Below are 17,190 nucleotides of genomic sequence, written 5' to 3' on the forward strand. Positions count from 1 at the left end.
GGAGGGAAGGGAGGGAGGAAGGAAGGAAGGGAGGGAGGGAGGAAGGAAGGGAGGAAGGAGGGAAGGAAGGGAGGAAGGAAGGAAGGGAGGGAGGGAGGAAGGAAGGGAGGAAGGAAGGAAGGAAGGAAGGAAGGGAGGGAGGAAGGAAGGGAGGAAGGAGGGAAGGGAGGAAGGAAGGGAGGAAGGAAGGGAGGAAGGAGGGAAGAGAGGAAGGAAGGAAGGAAGGAAGGAAGGGAGGGAGGAAGGAAGGGAGGAAGGAGGGAAGGGAGGAAGGAAGGGAGGAAGGAAGGGAGGAAGGAGGGAAGAGAGGAAGGAAGGAAGGAAGGAAGGAAGGGAGGGAGGAAGGGAGGAAGGAAGGAAGGAAGGAAGGGAGGGAGGGAGGAAGGAAGGGAGGAAGGAGGGAAGGGAGGAAGGAGGGAAGGGAGGAAGGGAGGAAGGAAGGAAGGAAGGAAGGAAGGAGGGAGGGAGGAAGGAAGGGAGGAAGGAAGGAAGGAAGGAAGGGAGGGAGGAAGGGAGGGAGGAAGGAAGGGAGGAAGGAGGGAAGGGAGGGAGGGAGGAGGGAGGAAGGAAGGGAGGAAGGAGGGAAGGGAGGAGGAAGGGAGGAGAGGGGAGGGGAGGGGAAATCAAAAGCAATGCCCCTGCCTTGCCTAGAAAAAATTTCCTGAGCTGTGTTGTGTCTCTGTCACAACTACTCAGCTTTGCCCTTGTGGCATGAAATTAGGCGCAGACAGTATGGAAAGGAATGGGCATGGCTGTGTTCCGGTGGAACTTGATTCACAAAAACAGACCGTGGGCATATTTGACCCACAGGCCAGAGTTTGCCAGCTCCTGGTGAAGGTCTCTCTGAACGCCGGGGCACATCTGGCTGATGTCATTGTGTGTGCAGTGTGGCGTGCCTCTGCCGTGTTCTAACCTTCTCCTCCTGCAAGATGCTCCAGATGAGCAGGGCCCGATGGGCCTTCTCTGATGAGAGCAGAGTTCAGGGTCTTCACTGTCCAGCACAGTGGCCAGTAGCCACGTGTGCCTATTGAACCCTGGAAATGTGGCTAGTGAGACTGAGCAACTGAAGTTTTCATTTATCTTCAATTGAAATAACCACATGGAGTTTTCTATCTTTTACATTCTTTTCTCCTTCTGCCTGACTGCCGTAAGGCACACAGTGAGTTAAGTTACTCGTGGGTCGTTTTGTGTCTTTCTCATGTGGTGACCCCTGAGAGAACGAAATAGATCTTACCCAAACACCAAAAGATTCACCAAACCAGTGGTCGGCAAACTGCAGCTCGCGAGCCACGTGCGGCTCTTTGGCCCCTTGAGTGTGGCTCTTCCACAAAATACCACGGCCTGGGCGAGTCTATGTTGAAGAAGTGGCGTTAGAAGAAGTTTAAGTTTAAAAAATTTGGCTCTCAAAAGAAATTTCAATCGTTGTCCTGTTGATATCTGGCTCTGTGGACTAAGGAGTTTGCCGACCACTGCACCAAACCAAACAACTCGCCAGCTACTGTGGTCTGACGTCACGCAGATAAATGCAACTTCCAGAATTTAGTTCTACAAAGCTACTAGGGCTGGGAACAGGGCAGGAGGCATATACTGTGCAATCCACAGTTTAAGAAGAGATTAGGTTTGGGTAGGCCCATGGGGACCCCAGGCTCCGCCTTTTAATCCTCTCTTGGCGTGTGGCTTTGCAGATACCACCAGACCTCCAAAGAAAGATGAGGAGAACGGAAGAACTACTACTTTGTGTCCCATGACCAAATGATGCAGGACATCTCCAACAACGAGTACTTGGAGTACGGCAGCCACGAGGACGCCATGTACGGGACCAAGCTGGAGACCATCCGCAAGATCCACGAGCAGGGGCTGATCGCCATCCTGGACGTGGAGCCTCAGGTAATGCCCAGCCACATCCAGCCCGGCACCCCGCCTGCATGCTGAGCTCGGGCTTTGCCATCAAAATGCCATCAGAATGTCACAGGCCGCGTAACTGAATGAACTATAGGAAAGGATCAGGGATGAAGGCATCGTGGGTTAACGGTCCAGACGACATACTAATTGTTGGACTTGGTGCACACACCAAGTATTTAAGAAGCAGAGTCTGTCCTCTCCCGAGATTCCTTCTACTCAGGAGCTCAATGAACTCCCTGGGGGGTGTCTTGCCAGAAATCCTACCATAATCTGGCCTCAGAATGAGAGTCGGGCTCTTTCTCCCAACAGCCAACTTGACCTCTCTGGGTGCAGCTCACGCTGGACCATCAGAGCCTCTGCCAGCATCATAGGTTAGTCCCCAGCGAGAAACTCTGGCCCTGGGGCCTGGGTCTGGAACACGGCACCAGCCTATGAAAGCAAGCGGGAGTGAGCCCTGGGGTGACCGGTGGGGCCGGGACGGAGCCTGGGGTGGCTGTCTGCCTCCGCCATCTCTTTACTGATGAGATGCCTGACCCTGAACTAAAACTAGGAGGGATGTGGCGAACGTGGAGATGATCAGATGATTTATTGAGAGAAGTCCCACACCGGAAGCCATGGAAATCATTAAACTCACAAAGGAAAAAGCCCAAGGCCTGCGGCAACCATGCAGATAAGCTGTTTTTCCTCTCCGAGGTCAAAGCAAGTAGCGGGGGGGGGGGGGGGGGGGGGGGCTTAAAGCCCCCTAGGAAGGACTCCGGAGTGAGAAGCATCAGGGCGGGTTGTCGGAGAGGCTGTGATCCCAGGGCTCCCAGGCTGCCATTCCTAAAGACCTGTTTGTACCCCACATCCCTTCGCCCTTGTAAATACACTGAGTGGCCAGATGATGATGATCTCTGAACGCATAATAATCTGGCCACTCAGTGTCTATCCTATAGAATAAAAGGCTAATATGCAAATGGTCCCCTCGACCAGGAGTTCGACCAGCAGGCAGGCCGACCAACCGCCACTGGCCAGGCTGGCCAGACCCCACCCATGCACGAATTCATGCACCGGGCCTCTAATATACATATATATACACACTGAGTGGCCAGGTTATTATGCGTTCAGAGATCATCATCATCTGGCTACTCAGTGTAGAATCCGAATGGAATGGTAGACCAGCAGGCCCCGTTGCATCAGGAGGCTCCCTGGGTATCCAAGGCAGGGGAGGTCCTGTTCAAGGGCTGCCTTATGAGGCTTGGTCCTCTAGCCATCCCCAGAGGGAGAATGGCTCCTGCGCTCAGGGTCTGTGACCAGGCGCCCACCGCTCAGCTCCCAGATGCTAACAGCCTGGCCCGTGGGTTCACCTGTTTCCGTTTCTCGGCACCTGATGGGCTTCTCTTGAACTTGGAATCCGGTTAAGGGACTGGGAGGCAAGCAGACACTCGACAGTGTGCTTAGCAATCATCTTGGACCTGCAGAGAACGAAGTAGATGCTGTGTGCCGCACGCGGATCCTTGTTTAACGGCTGATCCCTCCTCACCAGGGATTGGAAAAACCTTCTGGCCAGGGCTGGCTAGAGGCAAAGTCTCAATCCTGGGCCTGGTCCGCGGCGTCCTCTCCTTGGGTTCCACACTGGTCTTCACCTGAACGTCGTTTTCTGCTGGTAGTAACGTCTCGAGCAGTTCGCTGGCTGCAGGGCTGCAGGGCTCAGACCCCTCCGCATTGCCCCAAGTCCACTTGCCAGGGCTTCCCGGCTCCCCTGCCGCTGCCGCCGCTGCTTCTGCCGCCACGCCCCACACCCCGCTCTCCCTGTGCCCCTGCCCTTGGCCTTGCGCAGCCATGCATTGCTCTGCACTGCTGGGCGGGGACACTTCTCTCGGCCTTTTCAGGACATCCCCGCGGCACTTTCTGTGTGGCCCCGGACACCTGGGCACCCCTCATCCTGGCTGGGCACTTGCCCTGCACCCCTGACTGCTGCATTCTTCTCCCCTGTTTCCTGTGTCCCCCCCTCTGAGAAGCATGATCCTGGCAGGGCCACCCACCCCTGAGGACCGGCCGGAGGTGTCCTGTTCTCTGCCTGAGCCTCTCTGGGGACAGGGGTCGCCCGCGTCCTGTTCCTCCCGTTGGTCTGGTTGGCCACTCTGGTCCCAGGCTCTCTGCGGGGGGCCACACGTGTTCAGTCTAGACGTATGCCCGGTCCCGCGCTCACACTGAATGCCGCACCCAGGGGTCCAGCTGCAGGTGCCCACAGGGCCTCGCCTACTGGGTTTTCCCCTCCACCTTCAGGCCACTGTGCCCCCGGCTTGGCAAGGCCCGCATCCTGACATCAGGATGTTTGTGGCCATGACTGACTTGCTGTTGGGCCCAGCCTCATTGCTCCGGGGCGCTCTCTCCTTGGGACATTTTTCTCCACGCCTGCCCCACCCCAGCCTTTGAGGTCACCTCCTCTGCTGTATCTCATGGACAGTTTGATTCAGCCAGCCCCTATTAAGCACCTACTGTGTTCCAAGCACCGTGCAGGAGCTAAGAACGCACATAGGAAGGCAAGCTGGTGAGGATGAAAGACCACCTACCGCTGGTGTTCAGCTCTAGTTCCGGTCCAATACTTGGGACCATCTTAACTTATTTCAGACAGTCAGGCCAAATGGAGCACATCTATATATATAAAAGCCTAAGTGACCAAATGACTGGTCGACTGGTTGCTATGATGCGCACTGACCACTAGGGGGCAGACGCTCAACGCAGGAGCTGCCTGCTGGTGGTCAGTGCGCTCCCACAGCCAACCTCCCATGGCTAGCCAACCTCCCACCAGCCAGGCTGAGGGACCCCACCCATGCACGAATTCGTGCACCAGGCCTCTAGTGTCTAATAATACTGTGTGGCAAGACACCGTGCTCCGACTTTAAACCTCCAGAACCATGGCAGAGACATTAAGCTGGAAGAAAAGGTGTAACCTGGCTGCGTAGAAATGATAATAATAGGTTGTGTTCCGATAGCGCTCTCCATCTTGCCAAGCATTAGGACCCCTTACCTGATCCTTGTCACCCTGAGATAGAGATTGTTAGGGTTTTTTAGGCTGGCGACGCTGGGCTGCGAAAGTATTCACAGCTGAGAGAAGAGCTAGATACAGAGAGAGTTCATTTTACTTTTCCTGCGGAGAAAGGGCTGGTGTATTGCTACTCAATGTAAAGACAAAGAACAAAAACCGAACTACTCCCCTTTTTAAAAGCCTTGCCTGCTGTTGACAAGGAAGGGAGGGGGACCTGGGGGCTGAAATTGAGCAGCCATCAGCGGGGTTGTAGTTTGTCAGTTCTTCAGGAGACAGTCGGGGCAGATGTCTTAGGGAGGTGTCTTATCAGTATTTTTCCCAGGCCTGTAAAACATGCTTAGAGTAAAAGTTCAAAAGATGCTTATTTGAAGGGAACTGGGGAAGGGAAGTTTCTACTAATTATCCCTGAATTGTGAAAACAGCAGGGAGGAGGGGCATGCAAGAATGTGGCCTTGAGAGTAACTTATCTTGTCCCTCAGTTTGAACAGAGGGGCTGTTTGAATCAGAGGAGCCAGCAGTCTTGGGGTTTAATTACCAGGAGCTTCTCCTACTAGTAAATTGAGGAGAGGCCTTTTTTTCTCTGCCCTTACAGAGATATCGAGGCTAACTTTTGTAGATGAAGAAACCAAGGCTAACATAATTACGACTTGGCCAAGGTTTTACAGCCCATTGAAAATGAGGTTCAAACTTGAAGAGTGTTGTTTGGGTTTTAGGTTTCCTACAATAAATTCTAGCCTCTTTTCATTGTATCGGCCTAGAAGAGTGAACCCTGAGACTCCTTAAGCTAATCCACCTTGTACAGAGTGGTATTTGGGGGGAAGGTGGGGAGGTTGTGGTTTGTTGGTACGTTTTTGGTTTGGGTTTTTTTGCATTTAGAAAAATCTAGAACGCAGTCCAACCTGAGAAAAACTACGGAACTTATTTCTCATGGAAATAAAGCCATGGCTCAGAAAATAATCTATATCTGTAAAACTGAAACTGTAATAGCTCCAGTGTGTAATCAGAACTTGCTGTGGCCATTTTAACTTTTGATTTTATTCTGATTTACCCATTTGCTGCATTCAAAGTGAAGAGTAGCAGAATGCTTGTGTTTTGCTTTTGCCCACAAAGGGAAGTCTGTCCTCAAGTGTATCTGCAGCCTGATTAGGAATCTCGACTCAAAACAAGGGCCGGCTTCTGACCATTTGGTGAGACCCGCTGGCTCTTCCTTAGATTTTTGTACAAAATGACTCAGGCGCCTGCTCTTCTGTACGTTTTCAGTTTGCAGACCGAGTAAATGGGAAAGATATCTGCATCTTAGGTACTTGGTCAAATGGTTTCTTATTCCTGGAAGACGGGTAACCTGAGATTAATTACTGACCAGAGATGAGCTGTAAATCAGTTTCTCTGCCCAGAAGAGAACTGAAGAATTCGCTTTAAATGCTACGTTCATGTTACTTTGGCTGTTTGGATCCAGTGTGTTTCCAGGGATCTTTCTAGACTCCCGCTCCTCTTCGGGGTTCAGAAAAGAGCTGTTTGCCTGTAAATAGTAACAAATGTGTGTTTCACCTAAAGCCAGAAAGGAAAGGGGTTAGGAGATCATTGGGAAGTCGCCTATTCAAGGCCTGAGGGAGGGCATCCCTGTGCAGTGACCTTGAACCTCAGGCAAGCTGAGGCTGCACAACGAATGACAAGCACTTGAGACCCATAAGGGAAGCAGAGGGCGGGACAGAGACCCTCAGGAACTGAGGGACAGTGTGGTGACTCTGCTGCAGGAATACAGCCTGGTTCTTCGGCACAAGAGGCGTTTGGCCGTGTGGTGGGCACAGGCTGCGTTGGCCGTGTCACGCAGGAAGCGCAGGATGACCGCGTGTGTGCGGTGCGCAGGGAAGGGCCATCTGCAGGGAGATCGTGTCCTCCGAGGAGCGTGTTTGCTGCGGTTGGGAGGCGGGAGCAGGCGAAGAACGGGGTGGCTGTCTGGCTGGGTCGCTGAGCAGACACAGGGCCACCTCCCGCCCGGGGTGGCCTTCTCCACCTCACCCGCTGGTTCCATTCAGCAGCGGAGCGCGGAGCTCCCTCTGGCACAGGGGCCGCTTCAGGGCCGGGGGCGAGGGTGGGCTCTGTGCCTGAGACTGTTGCCATCGCAGCTGCCCAGGAGCCGGCCATGGGAGGGCGCCCCTGACCCATGAGCACAGGAAGGACAGGGAGAGTGATGTGCCAGGTCCCTCAGCCCACAAGGAGCTGCTGTGCAACGAAAATTCAGAAACGATCCTGGCCCGGCCGGTGTGGCTCAGTGGCTGAGCATCAGTCCATGAACCAGGAGGTCACGGTTCGATTCCCGGTCAGGGCACATGCCTGGGTTGCAGGCCCCATCCCCATAGGGCACATGCAGGGGGCAGCTGATCAATGACTCATCATTGATGTTTCTCTCTCTCTCTCTCTCTCTCTCTCTCTCTCTCTCTCCCTCCCTCCCTCCCTCCCTCTCTCCCTTCCTCTCTGAAATCAATAAAATTTTTTTTTAAGAAACAATCCTGTCCTAGCTGGTGTGGCTCAGTGGATAGAGCGTTGGCCTGCGGACTGAAGGATCCTGGGTTTGATTCCAGTCAAGGGCACATGCCCAGGTTGCAGGCTCGATCACCAGTGTGGGGCATGCAGGAGGCAGCCAATCCATGATTCCCTCTCATCATTGATGTTTCTCTCTCTCTCTCCCTTTGTCTCTGAAATCGATAAAAATATTTTTAAATAAAATTTTATTTTTTTTAAATATATATCTTTATTGATTTCAGAGAGGAAGGGAGAGGGAGAGAGAGAAAAATATCAACGATGAGAGAGAATCATGGATTGGCTACCTCCTGCATACCCCTCACCGGGGATCGAGCCCACAGCCCGGGCATATACCCTTGGCTGGAATCGAACCTGGGACCCTTCAGTCCGCAGGCCGACGCTCTATCCACTGAGCCAAACTGGCTAGGGCTAGAAAATGAAATTTTAAAATAAAAAAGAAACAACACTAGTGAACGTGAATTTGCACGCCATAGGAAAGACAAAGCGTTCACTCTCCAAGTTGCCTCTTTGCGGCCGTGGGTGCCTAGAGGCCCGGAGAGGCCCGGCGGCCAGGAGAGCTTGGTGCCCTGTGGTCCGACCCGCCTCGAAAGGCAGCTTGATTTTGTGCAAACTCTACGCGCTGCCTTACGCTTCCATTTTCTCATAAAGACGGTTTACCCCAAGTGCCATTTGGGCCTGAGGGCGACAACTAACCAAGACACAGCCCCCGCCCCAAGGTACTCCCCCTCCAGGGCCAGCTCAGAGCTCATAGAGGACTTTCTAGAGAAAAGAACATCAGTGCCCTGGCCGGTGTGGCTCAGTGGCTAGAGCGTCGGCCTGCGAACCAAAGGGTCCCGGCTTCGATCCCAGTCAAGGGCACCTACCTCAGTCACAGGCTCCTCCCCGGCCCAGGCCCTGGTCAGGGCGCTTGTGCAGGAGGCAACCAATCGGTGTGTTTCTCTCACATCGATGTCTCTCTCTGACTCTCCCTCCCTCTTCCACTCTCTCTGTAAATCAATGGGAAAACATCCTCCGCTGAGGAGTAACAAAAAGAAAGGAAGGACAGGGACAGGGACAGGAAGGAAAGAAAACCAGTGCTCTGTTCAGCAAACCCTCAACCAAGCAGAAGAGAGAGGGGGACAGGGGCGAGGGATGGCAGGTCCAGGCACGGGGCGTCATAAGAAAAGGGCCAGGAAGCCAGACAGGGTTTGGCCCACTCTGGAGCCTCAAGTACTTGGGCAAGGCGAGCCCGCGGGGACCGCGGGGGGCAGGGGGGGGACAGGCTGACAGGTAAGGAAGCTGGCAGGGGCTTGGAGGCCCCTGTCCCTGGAATGTAGCATCTCCTCAGGGGCCTGTGACCTGCTTATAGCCCCCAAGCTGCTCCAGGGGCTCCAGACCCCAGCTCCGGGCAGGGTCTACCCCCACAACCTCCCCCAACCCCCACCCCCGCCCCCACCCCTCATCAGGGCAACTCACATGCTGCGAACACGGCCTCACGGTGCCAGGGGTCACAGTCTGAGCATCCCTGTTAGCAACTTCGGGTTTGAAGTGGGAAGCGGGCTGTGGATCGGTGGGGAGGCCAGCCAGCCGGTCCCAGGCTCCCCCAAAATGCACTTCCTAGACATCAGCGTGTCGGCTGCAATCAGCAGCCAGCTCTAAGCGAACCCCAAAGCAGCATGACCAGTGTTGACTTTTCTGAAGAAAGCTCGGTCAGATTGGCTCATGAGATGCGTAAGAAAAATGTCCAGTCTGTCGCCTCTTGTTTGCTGGTGGCTGTCGCCTCTCCCTCGGGAGAAAGGGAGTCCTATGTGGGTCGTAGCGTTGGTCACTTACCTGGTGAGACCCCTGGCCGGAATGTGGGTTACGGCCTTTTCGGCTGGGTCACGTTTTAGACTCACTTGCAAGTTGCACTTCATCTTCTAAGTCTCAGTCTCTCTCACGCAGGCGCTGAAGGTCCTGAGAACCGCCGAGTTCGCTCCTTTTGTTGTTTTTATTGCCGCACCAACCATCACCCCGGGTTTGAATGAGGTAAGACCTGATCAGTGACCCCCACCCCGTGCGCACCCCCCCATGGCCAGGGCCGGTCCTGCTGTGCGGCCCGCACCACAGCCCCGTGTCCGGGAGGCCCCGAGCGCAGCCCCGCTCCATCCCGATGCTGGCGGGCCAAGGCCACGTCCCTGGTGTGTGGTCCTCGTTCAGGGTCAGGAACGAGGCCAGACAGGCGTGTTCCCCCGAGATCAGCCATTAGGCAGACGCAAGCCCTGCTCCCCAGCACAGTCTCCCTGTGGCCTAATCAATAAGTCTACTTCTTTTCAATTATTTCTTGTTTTTAAAATACTGTTGAGAGTATTACACATGTCCCCTTTTTTCTCCCATCAACCCCTTCCAGCCCGCCCCAGGCCCCCAGCACCCCACTGTCTGTGTCCATGGGTCATGCATATATGCACACGCATTCTTTGGTTGATCACCTCCCACCCACCCACCCTCCCCCGCCTTTCCTCTGAGATTCCACAGTCTGTTCCGTGCTTCTGTGTCTCTGGATCTGTTTTATCTGGATCTAAATGTGTCTGTAAACATTGCTATGATCTATTTTATTGATCAGTTTATGTTATTCATTATAGTCCACATATGAGTGAGATCATGGGATACTTGTCTTTCTCTGACTGGCTTATTTCACTTAGCGTAATGCTCTCCAGGTCCCTCCACCCGCCTTCCCTCTGAGATCCCGCACTCTGTTCCATGCCTCCATGTCTCTGGGTCCACTCCCTTCCTCAGTTTATGTTCATTGGATTCCACATATGAGGGCGATCATGGGCTCCTCTGAAAGGGTTGAAATAGGTGTCCTTTTAAAGGGCTCGCACCCCCTCCGCCCTCCTATCCTCAGAGGGATGAAGCCAAGCGGCCACCAGGCCCAGCTCTGGGCCAGGGATGGCCTTGGCGGGGCTGCCCGGGCTCCGTCCGCAGCCTCTGCGGGTGGCACTCACACAGAATCGCCACATCGGTCCCCGGGGATGAGCTCAGTCCCCTGTGAGGCCAACGCAAGTGAGCAGCGGCCTCAGAGACCGGGCAGGCAGCCGGGACGGCGCCTGTGGCTGGCAGATAGGAAGGCAGCCATGGTGGGGCTTCCCTGTGCGGTCATTCTTCTTTCTAATTATTATTGAAAGTATTACACATGTCCCCTTTTCCCCCCATGACCCCCTCCAGCCCACCCTGCCCCCCGCCCCAGGCCCTCACCACCCCATTGTGTGTGTCCATGACATGTGCATACATGCACACAAGGTGTCCTTGGTTGATTCCCTCCCACCCTCCCCCGCCTTTCCTCTGAGGTTCCGCACTCTGTCCATGCTTCCATGTCTCTCGATCTGGGGGTCATTCTTCAGGGGAGACTCCCGCCCTGAATCCTCCTGAATCCATCACTTCCGCAGGGCAGCAAGCCACCAGGGGGCTCTAGGCTCTGCGCAGTGAAACCAGGGCTTGCAGATGTTCGCGTCCTGTGCCTTTAAGGAAGAGGAGACATTGAGGTTTCTGCGTGACCTCTGTTTTCAGTCACCACTTGGGGCCGTTGTCTTGGCAGAGGGGCGTTCCTTTGGGGACGGGCTGGCTTCCCCTCCGCTGTAACACGCGAACGCGTTGGAAGCCGCCCACTGTGGTCAGCTTGCCGCGTGTTTTTGTTGAATCATCATCTTTGCTTTGTTTTTGTGTTTGTGTTGCCTGTCTCCCCGCCCTTTCGCTAATTTTCCGTAGCTGCCAAAATGGTGCAGGAAGTTGCCTGTAAGTACCAGCCAGGCGGCGATGCATTGCGGCCTGCTCACCTGCGCGGATGTAGGATGTAGGATGTAGGATGTAGGATGTGGGATGTAGGATGTGGGATGTAGGATGTAGGATGTAGGATGTGGGATGTAGGATGTGGGATGTAGGATGTAGGATGTAGGATGTGGGATGTAGGATGTGGGATGTAGGATGTAGGATGTAGGATGTGGGATGTAGGATGTGGGATGTAGGATGTGGGATGTAGGATGTAGGATGTAGGATGTAGGATGTAGGATGTAGGATGTGGGATGTAGGATGTGGGATGTAGGATGTAGGATGTAGGATGTGGGATGTAGGATGTGGGATGTAGGATGTAGGATGTAGGATGTAGGATGTAGGATGTGGGATGTAGGATGTGGGATGTAGGATGTAGGATGTGGGATGTAGGATGTGGGATGTAGGATGTAGGATGTAGGGTGTAGGATGTAGGATGTAGGATGTGGGATGTGGGATGTAGGATGTAGGATGTGGGATGTAGGATGTAGGATGTGGGATGTAGGATGTAGGATGTAGGATGTAGGATGTGGGATGTAGCGGTCTCCTCCCGTAGCCCCTTGCTTCTGCTGGCAGCATAAAGGCATTTTGTTTTCACTGAGGGGCCCCCTGCTCCCGGCCAGGCCCGCCCCCAGGCGAGCTGTCGCGGAGGCAGAAGCTGTGACAGATACAGCTTCGTCTCATCAGAGCCGAAGAGGGCGCTTCATTCCTGTGCTGAGAGCTCCATGCAAAAGGCCATGCTCTCGGCCCAGCCTCCCCTGGATGTTCTCAGCACCCCAGCTTTCCCAGCAAATCAGAGGCTCTGCTGGGGGGTGGGGAGCCCAGGACCCGATGTCCCCAGGAGCCCGCTGCCTGTTAGGGATCCTCCTCTGCGCTGTGTTTGTTGTCAGATAAAGCCACAGTGAAAATACGATGCTTTTGAAGTGCAAGCGGAAAGCGTGCTGATGCGGCCTTAGAAGGCGAGGAGCCGAGGCTTTATCAGCACCGCAGGAGTCACCGCCTGGCGTCCCGGCACGCCAGCGCATCCTGGCAGGAGAAGGCACACAGGCGGGAGGCTCCCACAGGCTGTCCTGGAGAAAAGATGGGGGTCCCAACTTCCCTGGTGTCAGCCGAGTGTCGCTCTGGGTCCCCTTTCCAGAGCCTTGCCCCACAGGCGCATCAGGAAGGGGCCCAGGCAAGAGGGGGGGCCCTGAGCCGTAGGCGGGCACCACGCTCCCAAGTCCCTGGCAGCCCCGCAGCCTTGAGCTTGTCCGCAGCCCCATCTGTCATCAGAGGCGCCCGCGTCCCCGTAGAGCTGCTCTGTCTCGAGTATAGAGCCAGCACCCATCACACCCGGTCATGGCCAGCGGTAGTCAGCCAAGTGCTTGTTCTTTCCATAACATGTATTAGGCGCTTACTGTATGCAAGGCACAATGCCAAGGACACGGCGAGGACAGCGCACGCGGTTTGCGGTCTAGGTGGGGGGACGGTACTAAGCTGATAAGCAGGTGTTTCATTGCATCTGTGTGTGTTGTGAGACTCGAGCCAGCAGCTCGCCCACCCAGCGCTGGAGGAGAAGGGGGCAGCTAACGTGACTGAGCAAGTTGCCTGGCTTCACATCTGAACGTGTCCATTGAACTTGCAACATTGTATGAGCCATAAAGAGGCAGGGGCGGACTCTCTGGTGACTCTTAGGAGGCCCTTATCTTGAAAGAAGCGCCACCCTGAGGCCAACGTGAGACTCTCGTGACAAACTCGGGGCCCTGAATGTCCCCTTGCTGCGGGCTCAGCCAGCGACAGTTCTCCGAGTCTGTAACCAGCTCTGGAGTGGAGGGAAAGTTCTTGACTGGAGCCAGACTCCCTAGAGCTCAGCGGCTGCCTCTCCCTCAGTGTCCCCCCCTAAGAGACGCACATACTTATAGATGTGGCATTTGGCCCTTTCCGATCCAGACCAATTTGAGGGGACTCATCAGATGCCAGTCGCTGTTGTGTCTGGGAAATAGCCTCATTTCGTCCATTATCTGTAACATCCAGAAAGCTTTCGCCTCTGGCATCCACTGCTGCTGAGTGAGGGCCATTATATGTAATTGAATTCTCAGAACATGTTGAACCTCTAAGTAGAAAGGAGGGAAATGCAACTTCATTTGTTGTGCAGAGGGGAGCCAGGCAGGCTCTAACCTCACCCCAAAGCCCTCCCACCGAGCAGGGAGCAGGAGAGAGGCTGGGGCTGAGGGGCTGGGTCAGAGGAATGAAGACAGATCGGCTAGGCCTGGTAGTGGTGGGGGGCAATGTGTTTGCTGAAGAGTGTGTGTTTTCTCTGGTCCGTCCGGTTTGGTGTGGAACTCTTCGTTGCATGGTGAGCGGTCTGGGTTGCAAGCAGGAGTTCTGTGACCCAGAACTGTCCCTCGTCTCCTCTGTCAACGAAGCGGACTCGGCCTTGTGCCCCAATGCAGCACATCGAGGTCTGGCCTTGGCTGTTTCTGACACTGAGACGAACAGAAACGCGCAAAGAAAAAGAATCCCGCTGACTTCTCTCTTCTCTACTTTTCCCTCCTCCCCTGCCCGCCCCTGCCTCCGTCCCCTCTCCATCCAGGATGAATCTCTTCAGCGCCTGCAGAAGGAGTCTGATATCTTACAGAGAACATACGCACACTACTTCGATCTCACAATTATCAACAATGAAATTGATGAGACAATCAGACACCTGGAGGAAGCCGTGGAGCTCGTGTGCACAGCCCCTCAGTGGGTCCCCGTGTCCTGGGTCTATTAGTCCTGTCCCCAGATATCTGCCGCATACCTGGGAGCCACCTCATACATGGAAACGCCTCTTTGTTATCGGCCTTGTGTCAGCAGGTCGTGGTCCCTAGAGACTACCTAGTTGTAGTGTGACCTACATTTATAATTATTGTCATGTCCGAATTAGGTAGGAGGAGAAAAACAATTACACACTAATTTAAAGAGACAGTATCTTTTTTAATCAGTTCTCCTAAACTTTAATAAAATGTATCTTTAAATGTATGTATTATTCAATCCTTTGGAATGTTATATTTTTTGAAATCATAGCTTTTTATTTCCAAGGCCCCTAAAAACTGCACAAAATAGATGCTGCTTTCTATAATCTATTTTAATAATAATAAACAATGATTCTGTTACCTTGACCGGGGGTGGAATACTACATTCTTTTTAGAGTCTGATTTCCTGGATTGGAATCTCTTTCTTTCCTTTATTTATTTGAAATAATCAGTCTAGTGATGACAAAACAGTCATAAATTTTTAAAGGCCTTTTTTCTCTTCTGTTTTTTAGAGTAGTCTTTTTTTTTTAAGTCCTTGATGTAACATCCAGATGATGTGATACTGTCTCTTTGAAGCCCCCTGTAAACCTTTTAGAGATTTGAAGTTGGGTCTTGACTCTTAATGCATGTGGACAGTCGCGAGCGTTTATGCTGTCGGTGTGTCTGTGTTGGACAAAACAATCTGTAATTACAGGCAAGTACATTCCGCTCACGGGGCACACCCAGCGAATAAGAATAAGATGCTATTATGACTAAGTTGTAAAACCTATGCACATCCCTTGCATTTCGGGCAACTTTATAAAAAAAAACCGACAAAAACAAAACTGATTTTTATTAATAATAATCATATAGTGAAATGTGTTTGTAATTTTGTCTCAATTTAATTTGTTGTAAGGTGGGAGGGGGAATTGCTGGGTTCGCCATTTCAGATCTGTGTTGTCTGAGAGTATTAACGTTTTAATTAAGCAAAGAAATGAGGATTTTTAAAATGTATGTCATTGTTTTAAAAGCGCCCATTTTAAGAGAATATACTGTGCAATGAAGAAACCAGTTTAGGCATTTGCTATAAACTGAATTATTCCAAAAGAATAATCTATAACAGCCCTGTAAATTCCTTTAAAATGCTAACCAACAGGACAGTTTGACCAAGTTTTTTAAATATACTTCCTTTTATGTGTTCAATATTAAAAGCCTTTGGGTCCTTCATTTCATTATAGATTTGTTCAGATATACAACCGATAATCTTTCCGATTTTATAATTCATTAGATGCTCATTGAACCATCAAAGGTCCAGGAGCGACTATCAGTTGGAAGGACAACAAATTACTCTGCCAGAGCACAGCTCAGACCATGCCTGGCTCCCAGAGCACACGCGGTCACCCGAGGGCCACCATGTCCCAGAGGCCATCTGTGGTTTCCCTTCCTCTTGCTATATCCCTTGGCACAGGAGAATCATCTGTCCTTGTTGCTGTAGAAACATTAACCATCTCATCGCCCTTACATGAGGTCACATCCTTCCACTACAGCAGATTCGGGCTGAGGGTTTCCGACTCTTGCCAGAGGTCAGTGGAAGGTTTTTCATGATAGCGCCAGGGTGTGTGACGTGGTTCTGTTAACCTGAGATCCTTGAAAAAAATACCATCGTGTTTGCTTCTTGACAGTTAGATGGCCTCATCGCTTTGTGCCTTTTGGCAGGATGTGCAGGGTGTGTTCTGAGCTGAAAAGCTCCTCTTGAAGGACCACACAGAGAAGACGTTTGTATACTCCTTTTGGGGTGTCATCCCTCGCCACATACTCTTATTAAATGATGCTGATTTTTTTCTCTCTGATGTTGTCCTTTGTCCGTGACCAGATGAGTCTGCAACTTACCAACAAGATGTTGAGCGAACTGCTTCTGTTGGGGCTCCATAGCAGGGTGACCAGACCACCGTAGCAGAGACATCCTGAATGGAAGGAGAAACCCCAAGAGTTGTTTAGGGCTGTGCTAGGATTGATTCCGATCTAACCGATGCCAAGGCCAGATAATCATTCCCTTGAAGGTACTACAATCCGGGCTCTTCTCAGCGTGCAAGGGCCCGCTCTACCTCTTTTCCAATGAAGCACAAAAAAAAATCCGCTAACACCTGGGGCAGAGCAACTCCTCTGGGAGAAACCCCCGCGCCCTCCTTGCACTTTCAGACCAAATCGTGAGCGATGCTGACCACGCCACGTTGATAACTGGATCAAGCAGAGAAAGAGAAAAGTGATGCCCAGCTGAGTGTCTGTGGTCCCAGGACTGAGAAGCGCTATAGCACTAATCCTCTCCCTTCGGTGGCTTGATGCAGATGGTTGGATGGTCCTCCACACAGGCAGGCACTGTTCTTGCCATTGTGTGATTGGGGGGTTCCTGCACCCAGAACTCGTTCTCTCTGACCTCTCCATGGGGTCCCCTGCTCCATGCCACTGATACCCACATTCTCCACAGCAGCGTCTTTATGACCAAGCAGAAAACACCGAAATAGCGGAATTCAGACTCATTCCAGTATGTTGCTGCTGCCACTGCATTACAGTTGTCCGCTGAGCAGCCAGGGACAATTGCTCAAAAGCTTCTGGATTGCTTCCATTCTATCGGCAAGATCATCTTTTGTCCTTTTAAATACCAGAGCAAATGATGAGATTATTAGATCTTCTCACTGGTCGCATGAGCCAGATTCTGAGGTTTCTCAACCCCACGCCCCCACAGCAACAACAAAAAGGGTCTTTTTAATATTTTCAATATTCATCATAAAGAAGAGATGTGGTTTTTTTAATCCTGAGGCAGTAATTACCTTGCACATTCCATTTTAACACTGAAATGGAAAATGAAATTCAGTTCATCCGGAATTTCCCAGTGTCACATAACGTGGTAGCCTTTTCAAATGCAGTTAAATGCATCTCCCGACAGGTGAGGTGGTTGAAAAATCTGTGCTCAGAGGGGAAAAGGGATGACCTACTTGCAATTTGCATGGCAAAGGCATCCTCCCAGCCCCGCAAAGCTCCGGGTGCAGGCAGGAGTCAGCAAGCGCCCTCGTTCCCGTCCAACCCCATCTCACTGCTGGGCCAGCCGCTCGGCTGGGACTGGGCATCTTTTAAAGCCTTTGATCTCATTCCTGCAGAGGAGGGCGCTTTGGTGGAGACCTT

At 52.6% G+C, this 17,190-nt stretch overlaps 1 protein-coding gene across 1 annotated transcript in view; it reads left to right on the forward strand.

Moving 5' to 3' along the window:
- Window positions 1–14,892, forward strand: part of CASK (calcium/calmodulin dependent serine protein kinase) — a 293,487-nt gene extending 278,595 nt beyond the window's left edge. Inside the window, 4 exon segments of the mRNA XM_079765497.1 lie at window positions 1,686–1,721; window positions 1,724–1,887; window positions 9,401–9,484; window positions 13,833–14,892. Coding sequence (XP_079621623.1) covers window positions 1,686–1,721; window positions 1,724–1,887; window positions 9,401–9,484; window positions 13,833–14,009 — 461 coding nt within the window. The 3' untranslated portion in view covers window positions 14,010–14,892.
- Window positions 14,893–17,190: the final 2,298 nt, after the last annotated feature.

This window comes from Cnephaeus nilssonii (genome assembly GCF_951640355.1).
Source record: "Cnephaeus nilssonii genome assembly, chromosome: X".
NCBI lineage: Eukaryota > Metazoa > Chordata > Mammalia > Chiroptera > Vespertilionidae > Cnephaeus > Cnephaeus nilssonii.